The 13,846-nt window shown below is 45.3% G+C and overlaps 1 protein-coding gene across 14 annotated transcripts in view; it reads left to right on the top strand.

Moving 5' to 3' along the window:
- Positions 1–13,846, top strand: part of LOC110499727 (putative homeodomain transcription factor 2) — a 100,799-nt gene that overhangs the window by 51,809 nt on the left and 35,144 nt on the right. For 11 of the 14 annotated variants that reach the window (XR_005038525.1, XM_036956851.1, XM_036956850.1 and 8 more), the window contains 2 exons: positions 12,817–12,873; positions 13,694–13,705. Coding sequence is in view for 13 of the 14 variants with exons in the window: in XM_036956851.1 (XP_036812746.1) it covers positions 12,817–12,873; positions 13,694–13,705 (69 nt within the window). In the remaining variant the exon portion in view is untranslated. The remainder of the gene's footprint in view (positions 1–12,816; positions 12,874–13,693; positions 13,706–13,846) is intronic. The other 3 variants (XM_036956852.1, XM_036956843.1, XM_036956844.1) reach the window with 1 other exon arrangement.

The raw sequence follows: 13,846 nt of genomic DNA, 5'->3' as shown, positions 1-13,846 counted from the left end.
TTTGGGTGTAGGCTGTGTTGTTGTGCTATTGTGGGCCGATGTTGTGACTGAGAGACTGGAGGTCACAGTTTTAGAAAAAGCCCCTTGTTGATTCTGTTCTGTTCCACATCCTGTTTTAACCAGCCATAGGTTGGTAGAATCTAGAATATGTCACTGTGAGCTCTTAGTCCTAAAGTGTGTGTGTGTGTGTGTGTGTGTGAGCTGCTATGGGGTGTTTAGTAAGGCGATACTTCATCCATACCAGATGTGTCAGTGTTCCAGCCGAGTCTCTCTCCATACCAGATGTGTCAGCCGAGTCTCTCTCCATACCAGATGTGTCAGTGTTCCAGCCGAGTCTCTCTCCATACCAGATGTGTCAGTGTTCCAGCCGAGTCTCTCTCCATACCAGATGTGTCAGTGTTCCAGCCGAGTCTCTCTCCGTACCAGATGTGTCAGTGTTCCAGCCGAGTCTCTCTCCGTACCAGATGTGTCAGTGTTCCAGCCGAGTCTCTCTCCATACCAGATGTGTCAGTGTTCCAGCCGAGTCTCTCTCCATACCAGATGTGTCAGTGTTCCAGCCGAGTCTCTCTCCATACCAGATGTGTCAGTGTTCCAGCCGAGTCTCTCTCCATACCAGATGTGTCAGTGTTCCAGCCGAGTCTCTCTCCGTACCAGATGAGTCTCTGGCTCCTTCTGCTGCAGCACAAACAGACATTTTCTTATGGATGGAAAATGTTTTACCTCAGACGTAAAGCACTGCAGGGTGTAGCCAGCTAGGGTGTGACTGACAACTCTGTGGTTGTAGGAAAACATTCCTACGCCATTGCCCCACATACAGCCTTATTCTAAAATGGATGAAATAGTTCTTTCCCCTCATCAGTCTACACACAGTACGCCATAATGACAAAGCAAAAACAGGTTTTTAGACATGTTTCTACATTTAATTATTTTTCATTTTTTTTAATATCACATTTCCAGAAGTATTCAGACCCTTTACTCAGTACTTTGTTGAAGCATCTTTGGCAGCGATTACAGCCTCAGGTCTTCTTGGGTATGACGATACAAGGTTGACACACCTGTATTTGTGGAGTTTCTCGCATTCTTCTCTGCAGATCCTCTCCAGCTCTGTCAGGTTGGATGGGAAGTGTCACTGCACAGCTATTTTCAGGTCTCTCCAGAGATGTTAGATCGGGTTCAAGTCTGGGCTCTGGCTGGGCCACTCAAGGACATTGAGACTTGTCCCGAAGCCACTCCTGCGTTGTCTTGGCTGTGTGCTTAGGGTCGTTTGTCCTGTTGAAAGGTCAACCTTCTCCCCAGTCTGAGGTCCTGAGTGATCCGGAGCAGGTTTTCATCAAGGATCTGTCTGTACTTTGCTCCGTTCATCTTTCCCTTGATCCTGACTAGTCTCCCAGTTCATGCCACTGGTACCCTTCCTCAGATCTGTGCCTCAACACAATCCTGTCTCGGCGCTCTACGGATAATTCCTTCGACCTCATGTCTTGGTTTTTGCTCTGACATGCACTTTCAACTCTGGGACCTTATATAGACAGGTGTGTGCATTTCCGAGTCATGTCCAATCAATTGAATTCACCACATGTGGACTCCAATCAAGTTGTAGAAACATCTCAAGGATGATTAATGGAAACAGGATGCACCTGAGCTCAATTTAGAGTCTCATATAAGGTATTTGTTTTTTTATTTTAATACATTTGCTAAAATTTGTAAAAACCTGTTTTCGCCTTGTCGTTATGGGTTATTGTGTTTAGATTGATGAGGAACAACATTTATTTAATCAATTTTAGATTAAGGCTGTAACGTAACAAAATGTGGAAAAAGTTCTCCCTTGGCTTGCCCCCCAACCGCAAATCTGTCTAGCATCGGATTACCAATCTTAACCTGAACCATTAGAAACTAATTTAACCACAGATCTAGGATCAGGTTTGCCCAATGTTAACCTTAACAATTAGAGGGGTTTTGTCTGTCTCAGGTAAGGAAGGGTGTGGTTCTGTTATAGACAGACTCAATCACCACACTGTTTTGTGTTACCGTAGCAACAGAGAAAGGCTGATGTGGATATTAGTGTTTGTCACCTGTCTTTGTGTTCAGTGTGAGAACGGTGAGAGAAAGGTGTCTTATCCCTTGAGTTAGCGCTGATTGTCTCTGATGTGTTGACATGAACTGTGTTGCCAAGGAGATGGCAACAATGACATCACAGCCCGGATTCACAAAACCTTCTTAAGAAGAAATGTCTTCCGTCCTTCACTATAGACTTATGAAGAAAGTTAAGTCAAGTTGCTATTCCCCAAAAAGGTTCTTGGAAATGGTTGTGCATTATTTCTTATACTTCTCCTTAAGAAAAAAGTTGAGGAGAAATTGGTTTCTTGAAAGTAAGGATGTTGAATTTCTTATTGTTTTGTACATCTGATCTTCAGTGGAATCACATCACTATGGTTACGCTAGTTTACTGTGAACCTCACCTCAGAGTAGTAGTGACATGCGGGGCCTCAGAGAGATTGTCTGGATGACAACACAACAGCTGCTGTCAGTCAAATGCCCTTTTGTTAGAAAAAGGGTGAGAAAATCCCATAAAAAATGACTACCTTGTAACCTGAAAGACGTCGTTGAGACATTCTCCAAAATAACAACGTTCACTCCTTCATCTGTTGTTTGTATTCAAGGAATGTGCCTTGTCTTTAAAACTAGGTCTACTTGTGTGTGTGTGTGTGTGTGTGTGTGTGTGTGTGTGTGTGTGTGTGTGTGTGTGTGTGTGTGTGTGTGTGTCAGAACATAATACTCTCTGTCAGAGAAGGGAAAGGAGGATACCTAGTCAGTTGCTTAACTGAATGCATTCAATCAAAATGAGTCTCCGTCATTTAAGAACACAGAGGTGCTGGTTGGGGAGTCACAATGGACTACAGCACTCTGGACTACAGCACTCTGTTAACACACACATAACACACTGTCTCGTTGACTTTACTAAGGAGGAATCCCCACTGTTTGACACATTACATGTTGTTAGCTGTAGCTGCAGGCTTAGCTCAATGAAACAGACGTTAGCTTTCTTAATGTCTTTTCTGACCTGTGGGAAGAGAGGAGAGGAGACATCGTCCTCCTCCTCCTCCACATTATAACAGACAGAGACATCTCCCTCCTCCTCCTCCTCCTCCACATTATAACAGACAGAGACATCTCCCCCCTCCTCCTCCTCCTCCACAGTATAACAGACAGAGACATCTCCCTCCACCTCCACATTATAACAGACAGACATCTCCCCCCTCCTCCTCCTCCACATTATAACAGACAGAGACATCTCCCCCCTCCTCCTCCTCCACATTATAACAGACAGGGACATCTCCCTCCTCCTCCTCCACATTATAACAGACAGACATCTCCCTCCTCCTCCTCCACATTATAACAGACAGAGACATCTCCCCCCTCCTCCTCCTCCACATTATAACAGACAGGGACATCTCCCTCCTCCTCCTCCACATTATAACAGACAGGGACATCTCCCTCTTCCTCCTCCACATTATAACAGACAGGGACATCTCCCCCCTCCTCCTCCTCCTCCACATTATAACAGACAGACATCTCCCTCCTCCTCCACATTATAACAGACAGGGACATCTCCCTCCTCCTCCACATTATAACAGACAGAGACATCTCCCTCCTCCTCCTCCACATTATAACAGACAGAGACATCTCCCTCCTCCTCCTCCACATTATAACAGACAGGGACATCTCCCCTCCTCCTCCTCCTCCACATTATAACAGACAGAGACATCTCCCCCCTCCTCCTCCTCCACATTATAACAGACAGACATCTCCCCTCCTCCTCCACATTATAACAGACAGGGACATCTCCCTCTTCCTCCTCCACATTATAACAGACAGGGACATCTCCCTCCTCCTCCTCCACATTATAACAGACAGGGACATCTCCCTCCTCCTCCTCCACATTATAACAGACAGGGACATCTCCCTCCTCCTCCTCCACATTATAACAGACAGAGACATCTCCCTCCTCCTCCTCCACATTATAACAGACAGGGACATCTCCCTCCTCCTCCTCCACATTATAACAGACAGAGACATCTCCCTCCTCCTCCTCCACATTATAACAGACAGGGACATCTCCCTCCTCCTCCTCCACATTATAACAGACAGAGACATCTCCCTCCTCCTCCTCCACATTATAACAGACAGGGACATCTCCCTCCTCCTCCTCCACATTATAACAGACAGGGACATCTCCCTCTTCCTCCTCCACATTATAACAGACAGACATCTCCCTCCTCCTCCTCCACATTATAACAGACAGGGACATCTCCCTCCTCCTCCTCCTCCTCCACATTATAACAGACCGAGACATCTCCCTCCTCCTCCTCCTCCTCCTCCACATTATAACAGACAGACATCTCCCTCCTCCTCCTCCACATTATAACAGACAGGGACATCTCCCTCTTCCTCCTCCACATTATAACAGACAGACATCTCCCTCCTCCTCCTCCACATTATAACAGACAGAGACATCTCCCCCCTCCTCCTCCTCTACATTATAACAGACAGAGACATCTCCCTCCTCCTCCTCCACATTATAACAGACAGAGACATCTCCCCCCTCCTCCTCCTCCACATTATAACAGACAGAGACATCTCCCCCCTCCTCCTCCTCCACATTATAACAGACAGACATCTCCCTCCTCCTCCTCCACATTATAACAGACAGAGACATCTCCCTCCTCCTCCTCCACATTATAACAGACAGGGACATCTCCCTCCTTCTCCTCCACATTATAACAGACAGAGACATCTCCCCTCCTCCTCCTCCACATTATAACAGACAGACATCTCCCTCCTCCTCCACTGCAGTGTGGAGACTATTGTTACATAACCTGGCTGCCATGGCAACGTGAGGATCATCCTCCCATCCTCCCTACAGCTCGGTTGTCATGGTGAACCTGGCAGTGCGGCAACGAGGCTCTTATTTTTTTTCTGTCTCTCATTCAGTGTGATGATGTAATAGAGAGGCTGTTCTGAGAACAGATGGATGGTGTTCAGTCCCTACTGCAGGTCATAGATGGGTTGTAATATTTCTGTTTGTTTTGAAGAGGTTCCTACCTTAGTTCTCTTGGTATTACTTCCTTAGTCCTCTTGGTATTACTTCCTTAGGTGTCTTGGTATTACTCCCTTAGCCCTCTTGGTATTACTTCCTTGGTCTTCTTTGTTAGGAAGTAGGATGTAAGATGTTGACCCATATAGTGATTATAGCCTATCACAGGGCAGGAGTATGCCTCCTCTCTCTCTTTTGCCATCTCTCTCTCTCTCTCTCTCTCTCTCTCTCTCTCTCTCTGTCTCTGTCTCTGTCTCTGTCTCTGTCTCTGTCTCTGTCTCTGTCTCTGTCTCTGTCTCTGTCTCTGTCTCTGTCTCTGTCTCTGTCTCTGTCTCTCTCTCTCTCTCTCTCTCTCTCTCTCTCTCTCTCTCTCTCTCTCTCTCTCTCTCTCTCTCTCTGTCTCTGTCTCTGTCTCTGTCTCTGTCTCTGTCTCTCTCTGTCTCTGTCTCTGTCTCTGTCTCTGTCTCTATCTCTCTCTCTCTCTGTCTCTGTCTCTGTCTCTGTCTCTGTCTCTGTCTCTGTCTCTGTCTCTGTCTCTGTCTCTGTCTCTCTCTCTCTGTCTCTCTCTCTGTCTCTCTGTCTCTGTCTCTGTCTCTGTCTCTGTCTCTCTGTCTCTCTCTCTGTCTCTCTCTCTGTCTCTCTGTCTCTGTCTCTGTCTCTGTCTCTGTCTCTGTCTCTGTCTCTGTCTCTGTCTCTGTCTCTCTCTCTGTCTCTCTGTCTCTGTCTCTGTCTCTGTCTCTGTCTCTGTCTCTGTCTCTGTCTCTGTCTCTGTCTCTGTCTCTGTCTCTCTCTCTCTGTCTCTCTCTCTGTCTCTGTCTCTGTCTCTGTCTCTGTCTCTGTCTCTCTCTCTCTGTCTCTCTCTGTCTCTGTCTCTGTCTCTGTCTCTGTCTCTGTCTCTGTCTCTGTCTCTGTCTCTCTCTCTGTCTCTCTCTCTCTGTCTCTCTCTGTCTCTGTCTCTGTCTCTGTCTCTGTCTCTGTCTCTGTCTCTCTCTCTCTGACATCGATATACAGTGTTTATGTCTCTGTCTCTGTCTCTGTCTCTGTCTCTCTCTCTCTGACATCGATATACAGTGTTATAATGATGTGCAAATAGTTCATGTACAAAATGGAAAATGAATATGGGTTTTATTTCCAATGGTGTTTGTTCTTCACTGGTTGCCCTTTTCTTGTGGCAACAGGTCACATCTTGCTGCTGTGATGTCACACTGTGGGTTTGTTTTATAATTCTTTGTGGATCTGTGTAATCTGAGGGAGATATGTGTCTCTAATATGGTCATACATTTGGCAGGAGGTTAGGAAGTGCAGCTCAGTTTCCACCTCATTTTGTGGGCAGTGAGCACATAGCCTGTCTTCTCTTGAGAGCCATGTCTGCCTACGGCGGCCTTTCTCAATAGCAAGGCTATGCTCACTGAGTCTGTACATAGTCAAAGCTTTCCTAATGTTTGGGTCAGTCACAGAGGTCAGGTATTCTGCCACTGTGTACTCTCTGTTTAGGGCCAAATAGCATTCTAGTTTGCTCTGTTTTTTTGTTAATTATTTTCAATGTGTCAAGTAATTATCTTTTAGTTTTTCTCATGATTTGGTTGGGTCTAATTCTGTTGCTGTCCTGGGGCTCTGTGGGGTCTGTTTGTGAACAGAGCCCCAGGACCAGCATGCTCCAGGTTCACTTCTCTGTAGGTGATGGCTTTGTTAGGGAAGGTTTTGGAATCGCTTCCTTTTAGGTGGTTGAAGAATTGAACTGCTCTTTTCTGGATTTTGATAACTAGCGGGTATCGGCCTAATTCTGCTCTGCATGCATTATTTGGTGTTCTACGTTGTACACGGAGGAATGTTTGCAGAATTCTTCATGCAGAGTCTCAGTTTGGTGTTTGTCCCATTTTGTGAATTCTTGGTTGGTGAGCGGACCTCAGACCTCACAACCATAAAGAGCTCTATAACTGATTCAAGTATTTTTAGCCAGATCCTAATTGGTATGTTGAATTTTATGTTCCTTTTGATGGCATAGAATGCCCTTCTTGCCTTGTCTCTCAGATATTTCACAGCTTTGTGGAAGTTACCTGTGGTGCTGATGTTTAGGCCGATGTATGTATAGTTTTTTGTGTGCTCTAGGGCATTTGTATTTGTGGTCCTGGCGACTGGACCTTTTTTTGGAACACCATTATTTTGGTCTTACTGAGATTTACTGTCAGGGCACAGGTCTGGCAGAATTTGTGCAGAATATCTAGGTGCTGCTGTTGGCCCTCCTTAGTTGGTGACAGAAGCACCAGATCATCAGCAAACAGTAGACATTTGACTTCGGATTCTAGCAGGGTGAGGCCGGGTGCTGCAGACTTTTCTAGTGCCCGCGCCAATTCGTTGATATATATGTTGAAGAGGGTGGGGCTTAAGCTGCTTCCCTGTCTCATCCCACGGCCCTGTGGGAAGAAATGTGTGTTTTTTTCCTATTTTAACCGCACACTTGTTGTTTGTGTACATGGATTTTATAATGTCGTATGTTTTACCCCAAACACCACTTTCCATCAATTTGTATAGCAGACCCTCATGCCAAATTGAGTCGATGGCTTTTTTGAAATCAACAAAGCATGAGAAGACTTTGCCTTTGTTTTGGTTTGTTTGGTTGTCAATTAAGGTGTGCAGGGTGAATACGTGGTCTGTTGTACGGTAATTTGGTAAAAAGCCTATTTGACATTTGCTCAGTACATTGTTTTCACTGAGGAAATGTACGAGTCTGCTGTTAATAATAATGCAGAGGATTTTCCCAAGGTTACTGTTGACACATATTCCACGGTAGTTATTGGGGTCAAATTTGTCTCCATTTTTGTGGATTGGGGTGATCAGTCCTTGGTTCCAAATATTGGGGAAGAGCTAAGGATGCCAGAGCTAAGGATGATGTTAAAGAGTTTTAGTATAGCCAATTGGAATTTGTTGTCTGTATATTTGATCATTTCATTGAGGATACCATCAACACCACAGGCCTTTTTGGGTTGGAGGGTTTTTATTTTGTCCTGTAGCTCAAGGTAATTGGAGAATCCAGGTGGTTCTGGTAGTCTTTAATAGTTGATTCTAAGATCTGTATTTGATCATGTATATGTTTTTGCTCTTTGTTCTTTGTTATAGAGCCAAAAAGATTGGAGAAGTGGTTTACCCATACATCTCCATTTTGGATAGATAATTCTTCATGTTGTTGTTTGTTTAGTGTTTTACAATTTTCCCAGAAGTGGTTAGAGTCTATGGATTCTTCAATTACATTGAGCTGATTTCTGACGTGCTGTTCCTTCTTTTTCCGTCGTGTATTTCTGTATTGTTTTAGTGATTCACCATAGTGAAGGCGTAGACTCAGGTTTTCCGGGTCTCTATGTTTTTGGTTGGACAGGTTTCTCAATTTCTTTCTTAGATTTTTGCATTCTTCATCAAACCATTTGTCATTGTTGTTAATTTTCTTCAGTTTTCTATTTGATATTTTTAGATTTGATAGGGAAGCTGAGAGGTCAAATATAGGGTTAAGATTAAGATTTTCTACTGCCAAGTTTACACCTTCACTATTACAGTGGAACGTTTTACCCAGGAAATTGTCTAAAAGGGTTTCTTTGGCTTTGATGCCTCATGATTGAGTATTGCTCTGTTCAAGTAGACTGTGATTTTGCTGTGGTCTGATAGGGGTGTCAGTGTGCTGACTGTGAACGCTCTGAGAGACTCTGGGTTGAGGTCAGTGTTAAAGTCGTCTACAGTACTACTGCCAAGAGATGAGCTATAGGTGTACCTACCATAGGAGTCCCCTCAATGCCTACCATTGACTCTGTACATACCCAGCGTGCGACAGAGCTGCAGGAGTTGTGACCCGTTTTTGTTGGTTATGTTGTCATAGTTGTGCCTAGGGGGGCATATGGGGGAGGGAATACTGTCACCTGCAGGCGGGTGTTTGTCCCCCTGTGTGCTGAGGGTGTCGGGTTCTTGTCCAGTTCTGGCATTTAGGTCACCACAGACTAGTACATGTCCCTGGGCCTGGAAATTATTAATTCCCCCTCCAGGATGGAGAAGCTGTCTTCATTAAAATATGGGGATTCTAGTGGGGGTTATAGGTAGCACACAGGAGGACATTATTCTCTGTTAAGATCATTTCCTTTTGAATTTCTAGCCAAATGTAAAATGTTCCTGTTTTGATTAATTTAATGGAGTGAGTTAGGTCTGCTCTATACCAAATTAGCATAGTCCCTTCCCTGTTTCACACCTGGTAGTTTGGTGGATGGGACTACCAGCTCTCTGTAACCTAGAGGGCAACCAGTGGGTCCGTCTCCTCTATACCAGGTTTCTTGCAGGATGACTAGTCCTAGAATAGTCACCCCCGGTCTCTTTTCTCTCCTCTAGACTAGTCACCCCCGGTCTCTCCTCCTCTAGACTAGTCACCCCCGGTCTCTCCTCCTCTAGACTAGTCACCCCCGGTCTCTCCTCCTCTAGACTAGTCACCCCTGGTCTCTCCTCCTCTAGACTAGTCACCCCCGGTCTCTTTTCTCTCCTCTAGACTAGTCACCCCCGGTCTCTCCTCCTCTAGACTAGTCACCCCCGGTCTCTCCTCCTCTAGTCTAGTCACGTTCACTCTCTCCTCTTCTGTCTAGTCACCCCCAGTCTCTTTTCTTTCAAGCATGGCCTTCACCCCCCCTTTCCTTGTTCCTTCATTCTGTCTCTCTCTGAGGACTCCTTGGCTGTTGCATGTTTGATGAGGTTCATGAAAGATGCAGAGTTTCCATTGGCTTGAGATGAGGCTAGTAGGGTGACCCATGTAGTTAACAGGCTGTAAAGACATATACACACACACACACACACTTATATACACACACATATATACACACACACACACACACACATACACACATATACTCACACACACACTTATATACACACACACACACACACACACACACACACACACACACACACACACACACACACACACATATACACACACACCCAAACATGCACACAGACACACACAGCTTCTTCCTGTCTGTGCCATATCAGTAGATTTCACTGTCTGGGGGATGAAGGTCATGTTTCATGTGTGACATGTCTATTCTCCCTAAATGAACAGGAGCAGAGGAACACACACACACACACACACACACACACACACACGGCTGTTGTCACTAAAGAAGAGCGTTGGAGAGACGCAGGAGAAGCCTACCTGACCACCTTAACCCAATCCCCCAACGGACATTAACATTTCAGCAGAGCATTTATCTGACACCTAAACCTTTCTCCGACCTACCTGGACAGAGTCACAGCTTACCTGATAGTTTTACCCTCCTTACCAAACAGACTATTGACTTAGGGTGGAGCTTTGACGGAAGGGCATTAACATCCTAAATGGATCTGAACCAAAATGGATGCATCTAAGGGAAGATGAAGAGGACTTTCTCACAACATATTTAGTGATGGAGAGGAAGATAGGAACACTATGATAAACACCCCCAAGATGCTGTGTGTGTGTGTGTGTGTGTGTGTGTGTGTGTGTGTGTGTGTGTGTGTGTGTGAGAGAGAGAGTGACCAGACGACCAACAGGTTTAAACATTGAGGAGTCACAGACCAGACGACCAACAGGTTTAAACATTGAGGAGTCACAGACCAGACGACCAACAGGTTTAAACATTGAGGAGACAGAGAGGAGTCACAGACCAGACGACCAACAGGTTTAAACATTGAGGAGACAGAGAGGAGTCACAGACCAGACGACCAACAGGTTTAAACATTGAGGAGTCAGAGAGGAGACACAGACCAGACGACCAACAGGTTTAAACATTGAGGAGTCACAGACCAGACGACCAACAGGTTTAAACATTGAGGAGACACAGACCAGACAACCAACAGGTTTAAACATTGAGGAGACAGAGAGGAGTCACAGACCAGACGACCAACAGGTTTAAACATTGAGGAGACAGAGAGGAGTCACAGACCAGACGACCAACAGGTTTAAACATTGAGGAGACAGAGAGGAGTCACAGACCAGACGACCAACAGGTTTAAACATTGAGGAGTCAGAGAGGAGTCACAGACCAGACGACCAACAGGTTTAAACATTGAGGAGTCAGAGAGGAGTCACAGACCAGACGACCAACAGGTTTAAACATTGAGGAGTCACAGACCAGACGACCAACAGGTTTAAACATTGAGGAGTCACAGACCAGACGACCAACAGGTTTAAACATTGAGGAGTCAGAGAGGAGACGACCAACAGGTTTAAACATTGAGGAGTCAGAGAGGAGTCACAGTTAAATAAAAAGGTTATAGTTGTGGTGGGAACGGGGAAGCACTGAGTACTGTCTCTCTCTATCTCTCTCTCTCACTATCTCTCGCTTTCTCTCCCCCTCTCACCCCCCCCCCCCCCCCTCACTCTCTCTCTCTGTCTCTCAATCTCTCTCCCCTCTCTCTCTCTTTCTTCCCTATCTCTATCTATCTTTCTTTCTATCTCTCGCTTTCTCTCCCCCTCTCACCCCCCCTCACACCCTCTCTCTCTCTCTCTCTCTCTCTCAATTCATTTCAAGGGCTTTATTGACATGGGAAACATATGTTAACATCGCCAAAGCAAGTGAAATAGATAATAAACAAAGTTAAATAAACAATAAAAATTAACAGTAAACCAACATTACACTCACAGAAGTTCCAAAAGAATAAAGACATTACAAATGTCATATTATATATATATACAGTGTTGTAACAATGTACAAATGGTTAAAGTACAAAAGGGAAAATAAATAAACATAAATATGGGTTGTATTTACAATGGTGTTTGTTCTATCTTTCTCTCTCGCTCTCTGTTTCTCCCCCTCTCACCCCCCCCCCCTCTCTCTCTCTCTCTTTCTCCCCCTCTCTCTCACGTGCTGCATGTTTAATTAGTGTGATTGTCATCTATCCTGTCTGGTCCACAGGTTTCTGCTACAAGGTTTCATTGTGTATGATAGTCCTTTTATGAAGGACAGTGGAGTGAATAGGGATTTGATACGCAAGTTTTCATATGAAACACACACACACAGCACAATCATTAGCAGGGTTGAAGAGTGGGTTAGGGGCAGTGGAGGGGGTTCTGAAGCCTAGTTGCCCATCCAGTCAATACAGTCCAATGTAAAGTGAATGCACCACTACCCAGGCCTCAGATCATACATAATGAACACAGGAGATTAGACCCAGCAAACACACACACCGTCTCAGAGCTGAGCTCGTTCACCTTGCACGGCCTCCCACATGATGGACACACACTGTTTCCCAGGCTAGCATCAACCTCTGTGATCTCTAAGGATGGCTGAACCTGACAGTGTTGTGGTTCATGGTTGGGTCACCTGACAGTGTTGTGGTTCATGGTTGGGTCACCTGACAGTGTTGTGGTTCATGGTTGGGTCACCTGACAGTGTTGTGGTTCATGGTTGGGTCAACTGACAGCAACATGGATGTTGGCTGGGTCAACTGACAGCAACATGGTTGTAGGATGGTTGGCTCAGTGGTTGTGACATGACTGATATGATGACAGAGGAAGTTGGATGAACTGCAGCTGAACCACAACCTAAACTGGTTTCAGAAGCTTCTGGGTTGAATCAATGTTTCAACAGTTCCTTCAGTAACAATTTGCAACTGTTTTCCAGGGAGTCCTGGGATTCATATATATTTATCCTAATGTATTGTTGAATATATTGTCAGGGAAATGTACTAATGAATGTTTTGTTCTTTGTCTCTGGCAGATTGGTGCTTATGACCAACAGATATGGGAGAAGTCTGTTGAACAAAGAGAAATCAAGGTAACCGTTTGGATTTAGGTCCAATCAGAACACTTTGTCATCTTCTACATACTTATTTTGTCTCCTTTTATCTTTCTCTACCCTTTTCTGGATCATTGTATGAGTGTCTTCTGTCTGTCTCTCTCTGTCTGTCCTGTCTGTCTGTCTCTCTTTGTCTGTCCTGTCTCTGTCTGTCTGTCCTGTCTGTCTGTCTCTCTTTGTCTGTCCTGCCTGTCTGTCTCTGTCTGTCTGTCTCTGTCTGTCTGTCTGTCTGTCCTGTCTGTCTGTCTCTCTTTGTCTGTCCTGTCTGTCTGTCTCTGTCTGTCTGTCTGTCCTGTCTGTCTGTCTCTCTTTGTCTGTCTGTCTGTCTCTCTTTGTCTGTCTGTCTGTCTCTGTCTGTCTCTCTCTATTTCTCTTTCTCTCTCTGTCTGTCTGTCTCTCTCTCTCTCTCTTTGTCTCTCTCTCTCTCTCTCTCTGTCTCTATTCTGTCTGTCTGTCTGTCTGTCTCTGTCTGTCTGTCTCTGTCTGTCTTTGTCTGTCTCTGTCTGTCTCTGTCTGTCTGTCTGTCTCCTCTCTTTCTCTGTCTGTCTGTCTCCTCTCTTTCTCTGTCTGTCTGTCTCCTCTCTTTCTCTGTCTGTCTGTCTCGCTCTCTTTCTCTGTCTGTCTCTCTGTTTCTGTCTCTCTCTCTCTCTCTCTCTCTCTCTCTCTCTCTCTCTCTCTGTCTCTCTCTCTGTCAGTTTCTGACTGTGCCATCAGTGCCGTCATGTTTTCAGTTGACTTTCTCCCCTCTTGCTGGTGCCGTTTGTCTTTCTTTGTCTGTCGCCCCCTCCTACATGTGCAGTTTATTAGACTGGTGAGTACTGCAGCACAGGAAGTCAGATTCAAGTCTGACTAGATTGTGATTTGTTGAGTTGGTTTGTTTCTATGTTTGTTCCTGGCCTGCTTCTTAACCTCTGATTGACTGGCTGACTGACTAGCTGGCTGACTGACTGGT

Source organism: Oncorhynchus mykiss, chromosome 21, assembly GCF_013265735.2.
Source record: "Oncorhynchus mykiss isolate Arlee chromosome 21, USDA_OmykA_1.1, whole genome shotgun sequence".
Taxonomy (NCBI): domain Eukaryota; kingdom Metazoa; phylum Chordata; class Actinopteri; order Salmoniformes; family Salmonidae; genus Oncorhynchus; species Oncorhynchus mykiss.
The sequence above is the reverse complement of the archived record's forward strand: the minus strand, read 5'-3'. Positions and strand labels throughout refer to the sequence as shown.